The sequence below is a fragment of the Coregonus clupeaformis genome, chromosome 27 (assembly GCF_020615455.1).
Source record: "Coregonus clupeaformis isolate EN_2021a chromosome 27, ASM2061545v1, whole genome shotgun sequence".
Classification (NCBI taxonomy): Eukaryota; Metazoa; Chordata; class Actinopteri; order Salmoniformes; family Salmonidae; genus Coregonus; species Coregonus clupeaformis.
In genome coordinates this window covers 18,436,879-18,455,468 of record NC_059218.1, presented here as the reverse complement: position 1 = coordinate 18,455,468, position 18,590 = coordinate 18,436,879, and the positions used below count along the sequence as shown (strand labels likewise).

The 18,590-nt window shown below is 42.8% G+C and overlaps 2 protein-coding genes across 7 annotated transcripts in view; both read left to right on the top strand.

The window, feature by feature from the left end:
• LOC121541592 (netrin receptor UNC5D-like) overlaps positions 1-18,590 on the top strand; it is a 353,223-nt gene that overhangs the window by 263,821 nt on the left and 70,812 nt on the right. For all 6 annotated transcript variants that reach the window (XM_041850722.2, XM_041850721.2, XM_041850720.2 and 3 more), the window contains exons 3-4: positions 8,621-8,764; positions 10,505-10,608. In XM_041850722.2, the coding sequence (XP_041706656.1) occupies positions 8,621-8,764; positions 10,505-10,608 (248 nt within the window). The remainder of the gene's footprint in view (positions 1-8,620; positions 8,765-10,504; positions 10,609-18,590) is intronic.
• LOC121541593 (ragulator complex protein LAMTOR1) lies at positions 2,091-3,136 on the top strand. The gene has a single exon (XM_041850724.2). It carries the CDS (start codon positions 2,257-2,259, stop codon positions 2,737-2,739), a length of 483 nt encoding a protein of 160 aa, XP_041706658.1. The 5' UTR covers positions 2,091-2,256; the 3' UTR covers positions 2,740-3,136.

The following is an 18,590-nucleotide window of genomic DNA, read 5'->3' as shown; positions in this document are numbered from 1 at the left end:
GAGAGGCATTGGTTTGGAATTGGGTCTTTGTATGTGGGAATGGAGACAAGTGTATTGCAGGCCTCGGTCCCAGATAGACAGTGGGATTGGAGTGGAGAAATGGTTGTGGAGGTTGAGAGACATGGAGAAAAAGAATGAAAGGAGAGGAAGGAGAGGAGAAGGGCGGGTATTTGTCCTGACGGTATCTTTGACTGGGAGACAGTTGATACCCAGATGAAGATGGAGAGATAAAGAGAGATGGAAAATTGAGAGAGGGGGGAAGGAGAGAATATCCGTTCCTGTGCTCACTTTGATGGAAAGATGGCAGCGATAGTCGAAGAGGGAGAGGAGGGAAGAAAATAAGGAAGGAGGGGAAGCAGAGGACAAGAGGAGGGGCTATCAGTTCCTGCAAAGTCTTTGTTGAAGAGATATCTGAGGAGGAGAGGGGGAGAGAGGCAGGAGGTCCAGAAGGGCTCTCTGTTTCTGTGGAGGTCCAGCATTTTGTATGAGGATCACAGTCGACCTGCAGAGACATCATCTACTGTACCTCCCATCAGGCAGGGGCTCAGAGAGAGAGAGAGAGAGGAGAGAGAAGAGAGAGAGAGATATGGATACAGAAATACAGACACAGTCGCAGAAGTAATACTCCACTACGGAGACAGAGAGACAGTAAATTAGAATTGAGAAGTAAATGAGAAAGGAGAAAGAGAGACTTTAAACATACAGGGTTATAATAACCCCCTACAGTTTAAGTCCATTTCTGCGCCAGCACGCTTTCATCATTGGGTGCCTCTCAATTGGGTGTGTCCATTGGCCTGTGCGATGACTGGGAGCTGCAGTAGAGCGGTTTTTGTGAGACGAGTGGTTTCTGTTACAAAAAACGCCTGTCAAGTTGGAATGGTTTGAGCTACAAAACTACTATGTCCCCATTCTGAAAAACGTAGACTCTCACAAACACGCACTGTTGTCGGTTTGCTCTATGACGACCCAAGGACGCCCATGTCCCAACTCCATACAAAATGAATATGCATTAAAATTAACTGGAGATGAATAGGGGTTATTCCACATAACATAATAAGGGTTATTCCACATAAAATATTGTCCCTGATGTTTTCCTGAGGTTTCCTCATAGAGAATGATAGAGGACTCTTTTTTGTATCTGGCCAATTATGGCCTCTGTTAGGGCACGGGAAGCGCCATTGGGGCCTTCTCCATTATGAAGTAGTCAATTTTCTTTTTCTACTACTTCTATGAGTTGGTATGCAAACTAAAAAAAGTTTTTTTTTATACCTATAGATGCCGTATCTTAATTTGAGTGAGGAAAGCAGGAAAATATCCTGCAGCAACAGGAAATGTGAATTGTTATGTGGATTATAATTAATGGACATTTTTGTAGGTTAATAAATGTTTTCGTTAGGACAAATCAAGTCTGAAATGTTAAAGTGGAAATTACAAACTTTAGATGCCTTTTAAAACCTCAAATACACAAGTTTGCATTTTCTGCTGTGCAGAACAATTCCTGCAACAACAGGATGATCAAATTAAGATATGGCATCTGTACATGGGTCCTAAAATATAAAATCAAATAGCTAGATGGTCCATTTTATTAATATCCTAACAATTCCAAATGTTAAGTTAGTAGATTTCTTAGAAAAAGGTTTGACCTACAGGGGCATAACTACTACTCACAAGCTTATTTACATGTAGGTTAACAAGACAATGTGGAGACACCATGAACACGCGTGACTCGCAGCATTTTTAATTATCATGCCTTAATGTGTGCGTTAATGTGTCCCTTTGGTTCTGGGATGAAGTGTGGCACACAGCTGGGATCAGACTGAAGATGTTGCTGGGAGCATGTTCCAACGTTCCGCTTGTCTGCTAGGGTTTGTCTCGCGTCTGGCCCTCAGCCAGCCAACCACCATCCCCCAATGTCACATCGCACAAATGTTTCCCTGAAGCGGCGTTCAGAAACAGCAAATTAGTAATACGCTCCCCCTGAAGCTACCCGCCTGCTGCCGCGACCCCTAACCCACTCCACGTTGACAACAAGCCTTACCTGTGTGTACGTACATGTGCCGTACCTGTGTGTACGTACATGTGCATGTAGTATTAGCTGACATAAGCGGTCAGCGAGAAACAAGGAAATAAGTTTGATTCCTTTCCTTTGGACTGAGACAGGGTCTGTTTCTCTTATTATAGCTATAGTTTCCGGGGTGGAGTAGTTGGAGATTGGGTTCGCGTGCCTGGCAGACCGCCGAACGCCCAGCGGACGCAATGGGTTGTTGTTACAGCAGCGAGAACGAGACCACCGAGCAGGACCCTGATGAGCGTAAGCCGCTGATCCCCCACCCGAACCCCGACAGCAAGCCCCTCAACGGCACAGAATGGAGCTCCGCCAGTGTACCCTCAGCCCGCACAGACGAACAGGCCTTACTCACATCCATCCTTACCAAGACAGCCCTGAACATCATCGATGTCTCAGCTGCAGACTCTCAAGGCATGGAGCAGCATGAGTACATGGACAAAGCTCGGCAATACAGTACAAAACTGGCCTTGTTGAGTAACAGTCTGTCTCAGAAGAAGCCCCTCCCTCTCCCTTCCCTCACCAGCCAGCCGCACCAAGTACTCGCTAGTGATCTGGTGCCATACTCGGATGTACAACAGGTGTCCAAGATAGCTGCCTATGCTTACAGTGCAATCTCTCAGATCAAGGTGGATGCTAAAGAAGAGCTAGTGGTTCAATTTGCCATCCCCTGATCTGGCCTCCATAATACTCATCCCGTCCCGTCCCGTCCCCCATACCCACAATGCATCTATGATTACCAGTCCCTGTGCTACCCAGCTATGCCACTAGCAACCTGCTGCTCCAGCTGAGGACTATGACAACCAGGCCTCCCCTGCTGAAAAGGTTAACCAACCTTGCCCTGCACTCCTCAGAACCACCTTTCAAAGCCACCATTCATCCTTCCTTCACCAGCCGTCAAGGAATTTTTTTACTATCATATGGTAGTATAACGATAATGGTGTTAGGGCAGCTTTTGTAATTTAAAAGTTTCTTGTTTGAAGAGTGACTGAGTCTGATTTAATGAATAAACGGTTAGCTAGCTGTGCGGCATGGCTAGGCTGCTGGTGGCGTTAGCTCTGGCTGTGAGTTTCAGGAGTAGCTAGCCTCGTCTGATATGCAGCTACGGTAATATACTAACTAACTAACTAACCACAGCTAGGAAAATAGGGTAATTAAGCATGTCCAAATGTAGCACAGTAACAGGACAAAAAAAAGATGTCCACAGCCAGCCAACCCACTAGTCAGCATGGGGATGCTGTTGTTCTGACACTGTGTGGACCCGTCACCCAGAACACACATCCCACCCCTCAAGTCTCATGTCAGTATGAAAAATGTATGCACTCACTAACTGTAAGTCGCTCTGGATAAGAGCGTCTGCTAAATGACTAAAATGTAAATGTAAATGCCTCGTGAGCATCTCTAGTGTCTACGAAGAAATAGCATTTGGATAACCCCGTTGCCTGGTCATGACGCTAAGTATGACAGAGACATCTAGGGCCGAGCAGAGCACTCACACACACAAACACAAAACCACACATTCACACACACACACACACAAACATACTCATACACACACATACTCACACACACACACATTCTTACACACACACAAAACACACACTGTGCTCTGCCAAGCTGTGCTGGGTGGATCAGAAGGCACTTGTAGCTGGCGCAGGGCTACTCCATGCGGGGCCTCTCCATAGACCCAGCCAGAAACCAGACAATGGCACAGAGAACCAGAGAGAGATCACAGCACCAGATCACTGCTGGGGAGAGGGATGGAGGGAAGAGAGGAGGGGGGGGGGGGGGGAATGGGGAGTGGTAGAGTGAGGGGAGCGGGAGAGTGTGGGGAGCGGAAGAGCAGGAGAGCGATGGAGAGTGGGGGAGAAGGGAAAGAGAGAGAAGGGGAGGAGAGAGGGAGGAAAAATAGCAGCATTATCCATGCCACCTGTAGAAGGAGAGGGTAAAGGAAAAAGAAAAGACAGGGAGAGAGAACAAGGGTGGAGGAGAGAGAACGAGGGATGCTCTACTCCTCCTCAGGGTCTGTTGTCAAGGCTTCATGGCACTCTGTCAAGAGCCATTGGCAAGACCTGAGCCACAAGGAAAGACCTGAGCCACAAGGAAAGACCTGAGCCACAGTGAAAGACCTGAGCCACAGGGAAAGACCTGAGCCACAGGGAAAGACCTGAGCCACAGAGAAAGACCTGAGCCACAAGGAAAAGCAGAGATGGAGAGAGGGAGAGACATGGGCAGAGAGGTACAGAAAGAGAGGAAGGATAGAAAAGAGGGGAGAGAGGGATGGAGATGTACAGAAAGAGGGGAGGTAAGAGAGGGATAGAGATGTACTGGGATTTACACACACACACACACACACACACACACACACTAAATCCATTTAGAAGCACACAAAGAAAACATATGAGGGAAAACGGTTAAATAGTGGAATACCAGGTCACTGATACTGTGGCTAAGCTTTTTGATCTGCACACAGTGTGGAGGATTCTTGGAGAGAGTGTGGCTTTCTGATTTTCTCTTCCTCCATCTCCCCCTTCAGCAACCTCACACTGGCACCCACTCAATAAGATATTACTCGCACATTAGTTTGGGAGGATTATTTGATACCATTAGTCATGGCTTTCTTTGTTTTCTGCCACAAATACATTCTTGGATGCACACACACACACACGCTCACATAGACCGACAGACAGACAGACAGACAGACACAAACACACACACATTGCTTCTTTATGCCCCTTTGCAGAAATGATGATCTATGTTGCTGTTTGAAATCTACCCAAACCTCTTTGACTCCTCTACTAGTCTTGATCTTGTCTCAGTAAACCATAACTGTAATAGAAGCTGAAAAAAGAAAACCGCATTTTCCTTGTATTTGGCTCTATTGAGAGAGAATCCATTTTCTCAGAGAAATATATAGAGTTGTGCCACATACAGAAGTTAAATATGAGTCTTTCTTCTGTCGATACTTTTTGAAAGAAAAACTACTGGGCACAGTTGACTTCTGAATGTTCTGACGCTATTATTCTGTGGAATAAACCAGAACATAAACAGCATATTAAAGATGATAACAGTGTTGTGTTGATTACTTCTGCATCCCAAATGGCACCCTATTCCCTTTATAGCGCAATGGGCCCTGGTCAAAAATAATGCAATATTGGGAATAAGGTGCCATTTGGGACGCAGGATAAAACTTGAGTAGAGTAAATTGACTAAAACAGAGTGGCTAACCAAACAGTTTTCTGGCCTAGTCAGCATTCACTTGCAGTTCTACAATATCTTACATTGCAGTCTTCATAGTGAATAAAGATTAAGCACTTCTCCCAATGGACAAGGAGTCATTGTGATTTAAAAGTTTGCTGAACCCCCTTTTGGTCGTCCTATTGTATTAAAGCTGTCATAAAAATCCATAAACTAAGTCACTTGTCAGCGAGCACTTAAACTAGAGATTACATGATCACTGGCATCAATATGAAGCTTTTAAACAGACAGACAGACAGACAGACAGTCAGACAGAGACAGGACTTGTTATGGACCCAAGAGGGGGCTCAAACTGAAATCTCAAGACTAACTGATGTGAAGTGCACTTGAAAAGGATCTACCGTTTTAATGTTTTACTTTAAAACAGTAATATTTCTGGTGATGGTGCTCCCCTAGGCTAAACAGCTTATCTTATGACAGGTGTGCACAACTCAGGCCCTTAAATTCCACAGTCGTGTTGGTTTTCGTCTCTCCTTGGTACTTGATGCTTCTGAACGGCTGCAGTGTAGACACACCTGGTTTAACAGGTAGAAATCAGTGTCAATTATGAAAATCAGCAGGATTTTTATTTTTGTATTTTACCTTTATTTAACTAGGCAAGTCAGTTAAGAACAAATTCTTATTTACAATGACGGCCTACACCAGCCAAACCCAGACGACGCTGGGCCAATTGTGTGCCGCCCTATGGGACTCCCAATCACGGCCGGTTGTGATACAGCCTGGAATCAAACCAGGGGGTCTGTAGTGATGCCTCAAGCACTGAGATGCAGTGCCTTAGACCACTGCGCCACTCGGGAGCCCAGCGCTCAGGAATGCAGCACTCTGTGTACCCTTGTCTTATGACTTCCATATTTCTGTTTATCTGTCTCAGTAAATATCTCTCCAAACACATCTCTATCAAACAGGTATAACCTACAACTGACTGTGCAAGTTTCCATTTTGTCTCAACCCATTTGTGGTCCTTTCTGTATGGCTGCTGGTCCTGTCTGCTGTATATTGTGGATAAAGAGTTACCTGTCTAACAGAAAACAGAGGATGTTCTTTAATGGAAGCCTTTCCAACATAATCCAGGTAGAATCAGGAATTCCCCAGGGCAGCTGTCTAGGCCCCTTACTTTCTTCAATCTTTACTAACAACATGCCAGTGGCATGTCGTTAGTAAAGATTGAAGAAAATTGAAAAAATTGCAATTGGCTCAGAACAGGGCAGCACGGCTGGCCCTTGGATGTACACAGAGAGCTAACATTAATAATATGCATGTCAATCTCTCCTGGCTCATAGTGGAGGAGAGATTGACTTCATCACTACTTGTATTTGTGAGAGGACACCCATGCATACCCCACAAAACATGCCACAGTCCTCAAGTCCAGAACAGACTATGGAAGGTGCACAGTACTACATAGAGCCATGACTACATGGAACTCTATTCCACATTAAGTAACTCATGCAAGCAGTAAATTTAGATGTAAAAAAAAAAGATGAAATACACCTAATGGAACAGCGGGGACTGTGAAGAGACACAGGCACAGACACATGCATACACACATTCAATAACATACGCACTGTACACACACGTACACATGGATTTTGTGTTGTAGATATGTGATAGTAGAGTAGTGGCCTGAGGGCACACACTTAATGTGTTGTGAAATGTGTTGTGAATGTATTGTAATGTTTTTAAAATTGTATAACTGCCTTCATTTTGCTGGACCCCAGGATCCATAATAATGGGGATCCATAATAAATACAAATACAAAATTAATGCTGGGAGTGGTCTCACTAACCCCCAACTGCGATGGGCCGGTTTGGAACAGTCTGTGAAATTAGGTTTATATAGCAGGCAGGGAGAATAAAGATATCATAGACAGAGCTGCTTTCCCCTTTGGAGAGCTGCCCTGAAATAGCTTTGAAGACTGTTCTTTCTAAGATATCCAGCAGACCTTCCCTATTACGCATTAATGGTCTAGTACGGTCTCATATAGTTTTGTGTAGGCATACAGTCTGTCGCTGTTGGAGAGTAAGACTTTTATGTTCCTATTAGTTGAATTCAATACAAAACAAAACAACCAATTCCATACCAACCATATATCTGTTCATGATTATGGATTGAATCACAGCTTGAGATATGCATGAATAAATTGAGGTTTAGAGTGAATCGTACATACACGATGGTTTGTGTACATCAAGTTAATTAAAATAATAATCCACTCAAAAAATATATTTAGGAATGATTTTCATTAGTCCACTGTTGATACAGTCCCATAAAAATGCATGATTGCATGTCAGCAATCACGTTTTCAAGATATAGAACTTTCAAAAAGTAAATTGTAACTTGCCACATCACCATGATGATGCGTTTTGCATCATATGCTTGAGATTGAGTCTTTTCAATATCAGGGTGCTGACTAATCACAATGCACCTTTTTGTGGGAAAACGAGGATAACATACTGTAGTTCTAAAAGAACAAGGGTTATGTTAGATTTGTGTGTGTGTTTAGGCCCCTCTCCAAATGCCATCTTTGTAAGGAGGGTCTCTATACACTCTTAGAAAAAAAGGTGCTACTTAGAACCTGAAATGGTTCTTCGGCTGTCCCCATAGGAGAACCCTTTGAAAAACCCTTTCTGGTTCCACAAAGGGTTCTACATCAAACCAATATAGTTCTACCCGGAACCAAAAAGGGTTCTACCTGGAAACAAAAAGGGTTCTCCTATGAGGACAGCTGAAGAACTGTTTTGGAAAAGTGTACCATATCCATAGAAATAATGCAATGATGCAATGCAGATAGCAGACCTCCAATATACCATATCCATTTGAAACCATTTACACCCATTTAGTGTCTTGATAATCTGTATATATGTATTAAGGCATTAGTAGAACTGAGTAATCATAAGAAGATCAATAACCATCCCTATCTCATTGGCATTATCCTGCATTATATGTCCTCCCGTTGCCACACTGAAGTAGATTATCTGACTGATAGTCAAAATGATGATAATAAGAAAATGTCTTTATATAGATTTGTCAGGCTTCAGAGTAATCTTCTGTGGATAATAATATGACAGACTCTTCTCTCTGCACACCTCTTCATCTGTTTGGGACTGATAATCTGTTATTGCCTGGATATTTAATCACCCGTCTTTTACATCTTGCCAAGTCTTCTGATTACGTTGTGTGATAATCTGTTGTGATCATTTTAGCGATTCAAGTTTCTGATAATCTGGGATATATTTGTATTATGTAATCTGTGATGGTAAACTGTGTTGGTGATCTGGGATTATAATCTGTGTGTCCCTGCAGGGCTGAAGATCCGGGAGGTGATGATCAACGTGTCTCGTCAGCAGGTGGAGGACTTCCATGGCCCTGAGGACTACTGGTGTCTGTGTGTGGCCTGGAGCCACCTGGGCACCTCCAAGAGCCGCAAGGCCACCGTACGCATCGCCTGTGAGTAGCAGAACCATACCAACAGAGAGGGAGGGGGGATGGAAAGGGCAGGAAAGAGTGAGGGAAGATGAAAGAGAGAGAGAAAGTGAGTGGAGCGGGTGAGGGGGGTGTGAGTGAGGGAGAAAGAGAGAAAGAGTGGGGGTGGAACGAGAGAGGTATTTGGAGTCAAATAAACATAAAATGAATCCCTATGCCCAAAAGAGGGCTTTGTTTGATCTAATCCCTGAAATAGGGCTGTTGCGGTGACCGTACTACCACCATACCGGCAGTCATGAGTCATGACCGTTGAGTCATGGTAATCTCCTTTTATGCACTCTGGACATGCTTTGGTAGTACCCAACTTGCTAACTACCATCAGGTCCTAATGGCCTGGTGCTCAGGGCTCTATTGTCCCTCTAACCACTCTGACATCAATGCAAATGCAATCGAAAATCACATAAAAAACGTATCATCGAAACAGTAGGCCTATTGTACTTTTAAATCTCTTTGGTACATAATTGATCTAGCCTATTCTCCAAAATTAAACACATTTGAGTAATTGCCTTTGAGTGTGGACTGTATTATTGTGCATACTATATGGACTGGTTACCTTATGCTAAGCTCCAAAATGTCTATCCATGAGTCTGGGAGAGAATGTATAGCCCTAGCCGATGCTGTTGGTTCATTGACTGTGCAGGGTAGCTATACAGAATATCTCACCACCATGCGTTTCCATCTCCTCTTCTCTCTCCTTTATTCCTTTCTCGAGCGCACAGATGGGCTGTCAACAGTTTATTGAAATATGTAAGTCGCTCTGGATAAGAGCGTCTGCTAAATGACGAAAATTTAAATGTAAATGTTAGGAGGAGATTGTGGTGAGATATTCTGTATAGCTAAAGGTAATGTGTCACCCAATGAATTATGACAATTTAAAAAATGCACTATTCAAAATCAAATAGAAATTCACTAATTGCACGCTAACTGTAAGCCGCCCTGCACAATCAATTAACCAACAGCATTGCCTAGGGCTATAAGTTCTCTCCCAGACTCATGGAGAGACATTTTGGAGCTTAGCATAAGGTAACCAGTCCATACAGTATGCACAATAATACAGTCCACACTCAAAGGCAACTACTCAAATTTGTTTGATTTTGGAGTAGAGGCTAGACCAATAATGTACCAAAGACATCTTAAATCAGTCTTGTTTTGTGTATTGTATAACGGCACAATCATAATTTTTATTCAGGTTTTTCTTTCAGCTTGGGCTCATAAGCCTATGCATATGCATAAGCTCTAATATGTGTATGGATGTTTTGAATTAATCGTCCCCTTAGAAAGCTCTGTCCATTTCGTTGTGTTAGGCTTTGAAACAACATCCACAATGACCAAGCTTTACACTGTCTCAACCTGCTGTTGAACTTCTTTCTTCAAATTGATCATCACAGTGAGGTGAGTTTTAAAAGTACAATAGGCCTACTGTTTTGATGATAAGTCTTTGATGTGATTTTTGAGAGCATTTGCATTGATGTCAAAGTGGTTAGAGGGACAATAGAGCCCTGAGCACCAGGTCATTAGGACCTGATGGTAGTTAGCAAGTTGGGTACTACCAAAGCATGTCCAGAGTGCATAAAAGGAGATTACCATGACTCAACGGTCACATGGAATTTTACTGCGGTCATGACTCATGACTGCCTGTGTGGCGTTAATACGGTCACCACAACAGCCCTAATCCTCTCTCCCTGTGTCCCTCCCCTCTCCCAGACCTGAGGAAGAACTTTGAACAGGACCCCCAGGGGAGGGAGGTTCCCATTAAAGGCATGATTGTGCTGCATTGCCGTCCACCAGAGGGAGTGCCTGTCGCAGAGGTAAGGCCTGCATGTTTCAACTCACAGTATACTCCGATTTTTATAATGCTTTTCTCATGACAAGGGTTATAATGTATTATAGCAGCATCAAGTAGTTTTTTTTTGCCCACAAAGCATTTGTCAGTTACAGTTGGATTACTACTACTCCAGGGCTACAGCATCCTAAGGCACATCTACATTTCTCTGTTAAGAGCTGATTCTTTCCATTTTAACTGTTTCCACTACTAGCCCCATTCCCTTCAGCATCTGAGTGATTGGCTCTCGTTGTGTGTTTACCTCAGAGTGGAGATGTGGAGATGGTGGTATAGGCCTGTTGTATACTTGAGGCCATATCTAGCTCCTCGCATCCCTATGTTGTAAAGTGAAGGGATGTAGAGTTATGATTTATTAAGGTGCCATGGATATTATTTGTGTGGGTGCTCCGTTTTCATGTCGCTTTCATTTTCAGGGTGAATAAGAAATTAGGTTTTCACCGGCACGTTTACTTTCAGTGGTATGAATGTGTGTCCAACCATGTGTGTCTTGTACATTTGCATGTGTATTGATTGTGTACTGGCGTTACGCAGTTTCTCTGGACCCCCCCACAATGTCAGAGTTGCCCCCCCCCCCCCCCTAAAATACAAACAAATCTAATGAGTCAGCCAGACAGCTACTCACAAAGTATAGACTACCGATTGCTGTTCATGGTGCTGAAATTGCAACATGTCTATGCAAAGCAATGATAGGCTTTCTGTGGTGCCAGGGCATGTAGCCTATAACTTTGCTTTAGCTAATGAATAAATGTTTATTTGTAGGCCTATTTGGTCGTCATTTTCACGTTAAGCCTGACATTTCACAAAGCTATACACGGTGTCGCAAGGCTACCATGCTGGGTGGTTCTATACAACAGCATGCTAATCAGCAACCAATATATATTTTTTAAATATACAACTGCCCTGTACAGCCTACTTGAACCTACATGACATGAGCCGTCCTCACTCTCTCTCCCAGCTTGGATAGAAAGTTGTTGTGTGTAAAACCAGTCTAATAATGCCAAATAAAGCAATCAGTCCACCCTCAAAACACTAGCTTACCAGGGATTGTTTAATTATGCAGTCTAGCCTATTATCTATAGCTGTATACAGTATTTAGCTGCTATTTATAAACTTGTTATAAAAATTACACATCAAATAGCCTAACAATGAGGAAAAAAGTAGTCGGCTTGAGGATAAATTTAGCCACTATTGTTGAACTCAGCAGGTTTTGTCTGGCTAATAGCCTACACAAAGGGGCTGCAATCAAGATACATTCAATTAAATCAAATTAAATGTTATCCAATTTGAGAGACTCCCCTGGTCTTCTGAAGTCCTCTTTCTGCTTCTCTCTCTGTCTCTTTTTCTCTTTCTTTCTCTTAGAAAAAATCATCTCTGTGTCTGTGCTTTTTTTCTACATAGAGGCCTATAGTAGCTACAGTATGCGACTGCGTCACCTTGCATTTTTGTGTGCAAATGTTTTCACCAAGGCCTGTAGGTCCAGGTTGCGGGCCCAACTGTTTTCAATACCGAGTATTGACAACCCAGACAGTCTTTCCTGAGACATTGTGCATTACAGGTGCAGCTCAATAAATTAGAATATTGTGGAAAAGTGAAGTAATTTCAATAATTCAATTGACAAAGTGAAACTCATATATATCGTGGATTAATTACACAAAAAGTGAAATAGTTCAAGGCTGTATTTGTTTTAATCTTGATGATTACGGCTTACAGCTCATGAAAACCCCAAATTCGGTATCTCAGAAAATTTGAATATTGTGAAAAAGTTCAATATTGTAGACTCAAGGTGTCACACTCTAATCAGCTAACTAACTCAAAACCTGCAAAGGATTCCTGAGCCTTTAAATGGTCTCTCAGTCCAGTTCAGTATGCTTCACAATCATGGGGAAGACTGCTGACTTGACAGTTGTGCAGAAGACAATCATCAACACCCTCCACAAGGAGGGAAAGCCTCAAAAGATCATTGCCAAAGAAGCTGGCTGTTCACAGAGTGCTGTATCCAAGCATATTCATGGTAGGTCGAGTGGAAGGAAGAAGTGTGGTAGGAAAAGGTGCACAAGCAACAGGGATAACCGGAGCCTTGAGAGGATTGTCAAGCAAAGGCCATTCAAAAATGTGGGGGAGCTTCACATGACATTTACATCATTTAGCAGACACTCTTATCCAGAGCGAATTAGAAATTGGTGCATTCAACTTATGATAGCCAGTGGGACAACCACATTTTTTTTTTTTTTTTATGGGGGGTAGAAGGATTACTTTTTACTATTCCAGGTATTCCTTAAAGAGGTAGGGTTTCAAGTGTCTCCGGAAGGTGGTAAGTGACTCCGATGTCCTGGCGTCGTGGGGGAGCTTGTTCCACCATTGGGGTGCCAGAGCAGCAAATAGCTTTGACTGGGCTGAGCGGGAACTGTGCTTCCGTAGAGGTAGGGGAGCTAGCGATATATATGAGTTTCACTTTGTCAATTGAATTATTGAAATTACTTAACTTTTCCTCAATATTCTAATTGATTGAGCTGCACCTGTATATGTCTATTGCGCTGCACACAATTTAAACTTAGTCTTGAATGATGCATGGCAAGATATACCAGAGATAAGGGACTGTTGATATTGCAACCACACAACTCAAACACATCCGCTTTTTTTGTTTGAGCCCTCAAGAACTGTTGTCCGCTAAAGATGATAATCTGTTTGCATCTGCCAATTTATTGGCTGTCCAGTATCCAGACGACCTGTCCCAGCGCTTCCTATACACAGGGTTGGGGAGAAACGGATTACATGTATTCCGTTACGTGTAACTGATTACAAAAAAACTGTAACAGTAATTGGTTACGTTACCAGCAAAAATACTGTAATGAAATTACAGATACTTTGAAAAACTATATTATTTTTTCTAGGATTACTTTTAAATTGAGAAAGGATACTTTATGACACCTTTCTATTTTTGACATTCAACATTGAAAACAGCCGCAAGTTTAAGTTTGTTCCGCCTGAGCGAGTCTGACCACAAGTCAGAGACCACTATGATGACACACCAAATACGGTTGATGGATTGCGGGAAAAGAAAAAGTATTTGCCCCCTTTCTGATTTTCTCTATTTTTGAATATTTTTGAAACTGAATATTATCAGATCTTCTACAAAACCTAATATTAGATCAAGGGAACCTGAGTGAACAAATAACACAACAATTACGTACTTATTCAATTTATTTCATAAACAAAGTTATGCAACACCCAAAATGTAATTCCCCCCTTGCACTCAATAACTGGTTGTGCCACCTTTAGCTGCAATGACTCCAACCAAACACTTCACTATCACTATTTTTCTTCCCCTGCCTGCCATTCGGTGGAGAGGGTGTATGGTCCAAGTCTGGGTTCAAGGATTTAAAACATCTGTCTGAAAGGGTCTCTTTTCCAAGCTTAAAATGATAAACATTCACACGCAACACCATGGGCCAGAAAAGGTTGAATACATTGGTAATGCTGTCAATCCAGCATGACCTCATCCAGAGAATACCAGACATTGATGACAAAGTTTTATGACAATGTTTGTCCACAAGAAGGACCGCCGTGCCACCTTCCTGTTCAAGTGAGAACAGCACAACAACAAATCCAAAAATATGTATTGTATGCTGCTGCATAAATGATGTAATATGCCAGGGAAAATGTATACTGTAGTTAAGAAAGTAATACTAAGTGTATGTTGTGTAGTAAGCTGTTAGTAGCCAATGTGTCTCACCCTATGAATTTGGTCCCTCTCCCCCTCAGAACCTAGCCTATTGTTCTGACTCTTGTTCTGTGCTTTCTCTCCATGAGGAGGGGATACTATATAATGTTGTTGAGTCTGTAACCATGTTTGCCAGTGACAGTGTCTTCCCATAAAACATTTTAAAAATTCAACAAAAAGTTCAATCATTCCAGTTGATATTGCAAGTTTTTTGTTTGTTTGCGCAATGCGCCGTCAGTGCGTCTGTATATTGTCTATAAAGTAGATCCTTGTGATTGTATTTTCCTTCCTTTTTAGACCACATAGGCCTAATAAAATACTTCAAATGGTAGGCTAACCGCTGAGTCTGGGTCTCTCTCGCTCTCTTTCTCTCTCTGTGGTGACTTAAAGAAGAGTAAAGTTAAGGCCTCAACATCTTGCTGAATTTATCTGAACTAATATATATCTGAATTTCTGTCGCTGTCCATTTTGAAAGTGCTGAACTAATAGGCCTACCTCGTCGCAGCTTGTTTGCTTGCACTTGCTTATACTTAGAGCTAAGTGTTAATGATATAAGAATGATATACTGAACATAAATCTAATAATGTTTGTGTATGGTTCAAAAGTCAAAACTCATGACAATGATCCAAAACACACAATCAAGTCTACATGAAAATGGCTAAAAGCAACACATTTTAAGTTTTGGAATGGCCTAGTCAAAGTCCAGACCTAATCCCTAGCTTTTTCAAACAGAAATTTGCATCCTGTAGCACTAACTCCAAATAGTTTTGGGACACTGTAAAGTCAATGGAGAATAAGAGCACCTCCTCCCAGCTGCCCACTGCACTGAGGCTAGGAAACACTGTCACCACCGATAAATTTACGATAATAGAGAATTTCAATAAGCATTTTGCTACGGCAGGCCATGCTTTCCACCTGGCTACCCCTATTCCGGCCACCAGCTCTGCACCCTCCGCTGCAACTTGCCCATGCCCCCCCCGCTTCTCCTTCATACAAATTCAGATAGCTGATGTTCTGAAAGAGCGGCAAAATCTGGACCCCTACAAATCAGCTGGCCTAGAAAATCTGGACCCTTTCTTTCTAAAATTAGCTGCCAAAATTGTCACAACCCCTATTACTAGCCTGTTCAACCTCTCTTTCGTATCGTCTGAGATCCCCAGAGATTGGAAAGCTGCCGCGGTCATCCCCCTCTTCAAAGGGAGTGACACTCTAGATCCAAACTGTTACAGACCTATATCCATCCTGCCCTGCCTTTCGAAAGTATTTGAAAGCCAAGTTAACAAACAGATCACCGTCCATCTCGAATCCCACCGTACCTTCTCCGCTATGCAATCTGGTTTTCGAGCTGGTCATAGCCACGCTTAAGGTCCTAAATTATATTTTATCCGCAAAGAAAAAAAAAACGGTACTGTCCAGCCGTCTTCATCGACCTGGCCAAGGCTTTCGACTTTGTCAATCACCGCATTCTTATTGGCAGACTAAATAGCCTTGGTTTCTCAAATGACTGCCTCGCCAGGTTCACCAGCTACTTCTCGGATAGAGTTCAATGTGTCAAATCATAGGGCCTGTTGTCTGGACCTCTGGCAGTCTCTATGGGGGTGCCACAGGGTTCAATTCTCGTGTATATCAATGATGTCACTCTTGCTGCTGGTGACTCTCAGATCCACCTCTACGCAGACGACACCAATCGAGCTTCAATGCCATACAACACTCTTTCCGTAGTCTCCAACTGCTCTTAAAGGCTAGTAAAATGAAATGCATGCTCTTCAATCGAACGCTGCTTGCACCCGCCCGCCCAACTAGAATCACTACTCTCGGCGGGTCTGACTTAGAATATGTGGACAACTACAAATACCTAGGTGTCTGGTTAGACCGTAAACTCTTCTTCCAGACTCACATTAAGCATCTCCAATCCAAAGTTAAATCTAGATTTGACTTCCTATTTCGAAACAAAGCCTCCTTCACTCATGCTGCCAAACATGCCCTCGTTAAAACTGACTATCCTACCGATCCTTGACTTCGGCGATGTCATTTACAAAATAGCCTCCAACACTCTACTCAGCAAATTGGATGTAGTCTATCACACTGCCATCCGTTTTGTCACCAAAGCCCCATATACTACCCACCATTGTGTCCTGTACGCTCTCGTTGGCTGGCCCACACTACATATTCGTCGCCAAACCCACTGGCTCCAGGTCATCTATAAATCACTGCTAGGCAAATCCCCGCCTTATCTTAGCTCATTGGTCACCATAGCAACACCCACCTATAGTACGCGCTCCAGCAGGTATATCTCACTAGTCATCCCCAAAGCCAACACCTCCTTTGGCCGCCATTCCTTCCAGTTCTCTGCTGCCAATGACTGGAACGAACTGCAAAAATCTCTGAAGCTGGAGACTCTTATTTCCCTCACTAACTTTAAGCATCAGTTGTCAGAGCAGCTTACCGATCACTGCACCTGTACATAGCCCATCTGTAATTAGCCCACCCAACTACTTCATCCCCATATTGTTATTTATTTTGCTCATTTGCACCCCAGTATCTCTATTTGCACATCATCTTCTGCACAGTGTTAATACTAAATTGTAATTATTTTTGCACTGTGGCCTATTTATTGCCTTACCTCCATAACATACTACATTTGCACACATTGTATATAGATTTTCTATTGTGTTATTGACTGTACGTTTTTGTTTATTCCATATGTAACTCTGTGTTGTTGTTGTTTTCATTGCACTGCTTTTCTTTATCTTGGCCAGGTCGCAGTTGTAAATGAGAACTTGTTCTCAACTGGCCTACCCGGTTAAATAAAGGTGAAATAAAATAGAAAATGAAATGAGAGCAGCATTTATTTTTCAACCATGTTTTGAAGCAATGAGCGCAATCAGGCCTCCATGACAAAAACATCAACAGAGTAGGCTAATAAATCCTTCGGTTTTGGGTTATATTCAGGTAAAACAATTAGACTAATCTATATTTACATATTTCCAAGTCCTACTCTTGAAGATCAAGGTGTATTTAATTAATTGGAATGACTGGAAATCTGACAGACTTTAGTTTTTAATGTAAATATATAGCCTAATTGTTTTATTATCTGTATTGAAGTAGAAAGCAATGGGTTAGAAGCCTACATAACCCATAAAGTAAAAGGCAACATCCATTTATGGCCAGGTACAGTGGTGAGAACAAGCATTTGATACACTGCCGATTTTGCAGGTTTTCCTACTTACAAAGCATGTAGAGGTCTGTCATTTTTATCATAGGTACACTTCAACTGTGAGAGAAGGAATCTAAAACAAGAATCCAGAAAATCACATTGTATGATTTTTAAGTAATTAATTTGCATTTTATTGCATGACATAAGTATTTGATACATCAGAAAAGCAGAACTTAATATTTGGTACAGAAAACTTTGTTTGCAATTACAGAGATCATACGTTTACTGTAGGTCTTGACCAGGATTGCACACACTGCAGCAGGGATTTTGGCCCACTCCTCCATACAGACCTTCTCCTTCAGGTTTCGGGGCTGTCGCTGGGCAATACGGACTTTCAGCTCCCTCCAAAGATTTTCTATTGGGTTCAGGTCTGGAGACTGGCTAGGCCACTCCAGGACCTTGAGATGCTTCTTACGGAGCCACTCCTTAGTTGGCCTGGCTGTGTGTTTCGGGTCGTTGTCATGCTGGAAGACCCAGCCACGACCCATCTTCAATGCTCTTACTGAGGGAAGGAGGTTGTTGGCCAAGATCTCGCGATACATGGCCCCATCCATCCTCCCCTCAATACGGTGTAGTCGTCCTGTCCCCTTTGCAGAAAAGCATCCCCAAAGAATGATGTTTCCACCTCCATGCTTCACGGTTGGGATGGTGTTCTTGGGGTTGTACTCATCCTTCTTCTTCCTCCAAACACGGCGAGTGGAGTTTAGACCAAAAAGCTCTATTTTTGTCTCATCAGACCACATGACCTTCTCCCATTCCTCTTCTGGATCATTCAGATGGTCATTGGCAAACTTCAGACGGGCCTGGACATGCGCTGGCTTGAGCAGGGGGACCTTGCGTGCGCTGCAGGATTTTAATCCATGACGGCGTAGTGTGTTACTAATGGTTTTCTTTGAGACTGTGGTCCCAGCTCTCTTCAGGTTATTGACCAGGTCCTGCCGTGTAGTTCTGGGCTGATCCCTCACCTTCCTCATGATCATTGATGCCCCACGAGGTGAGATCTTGCATG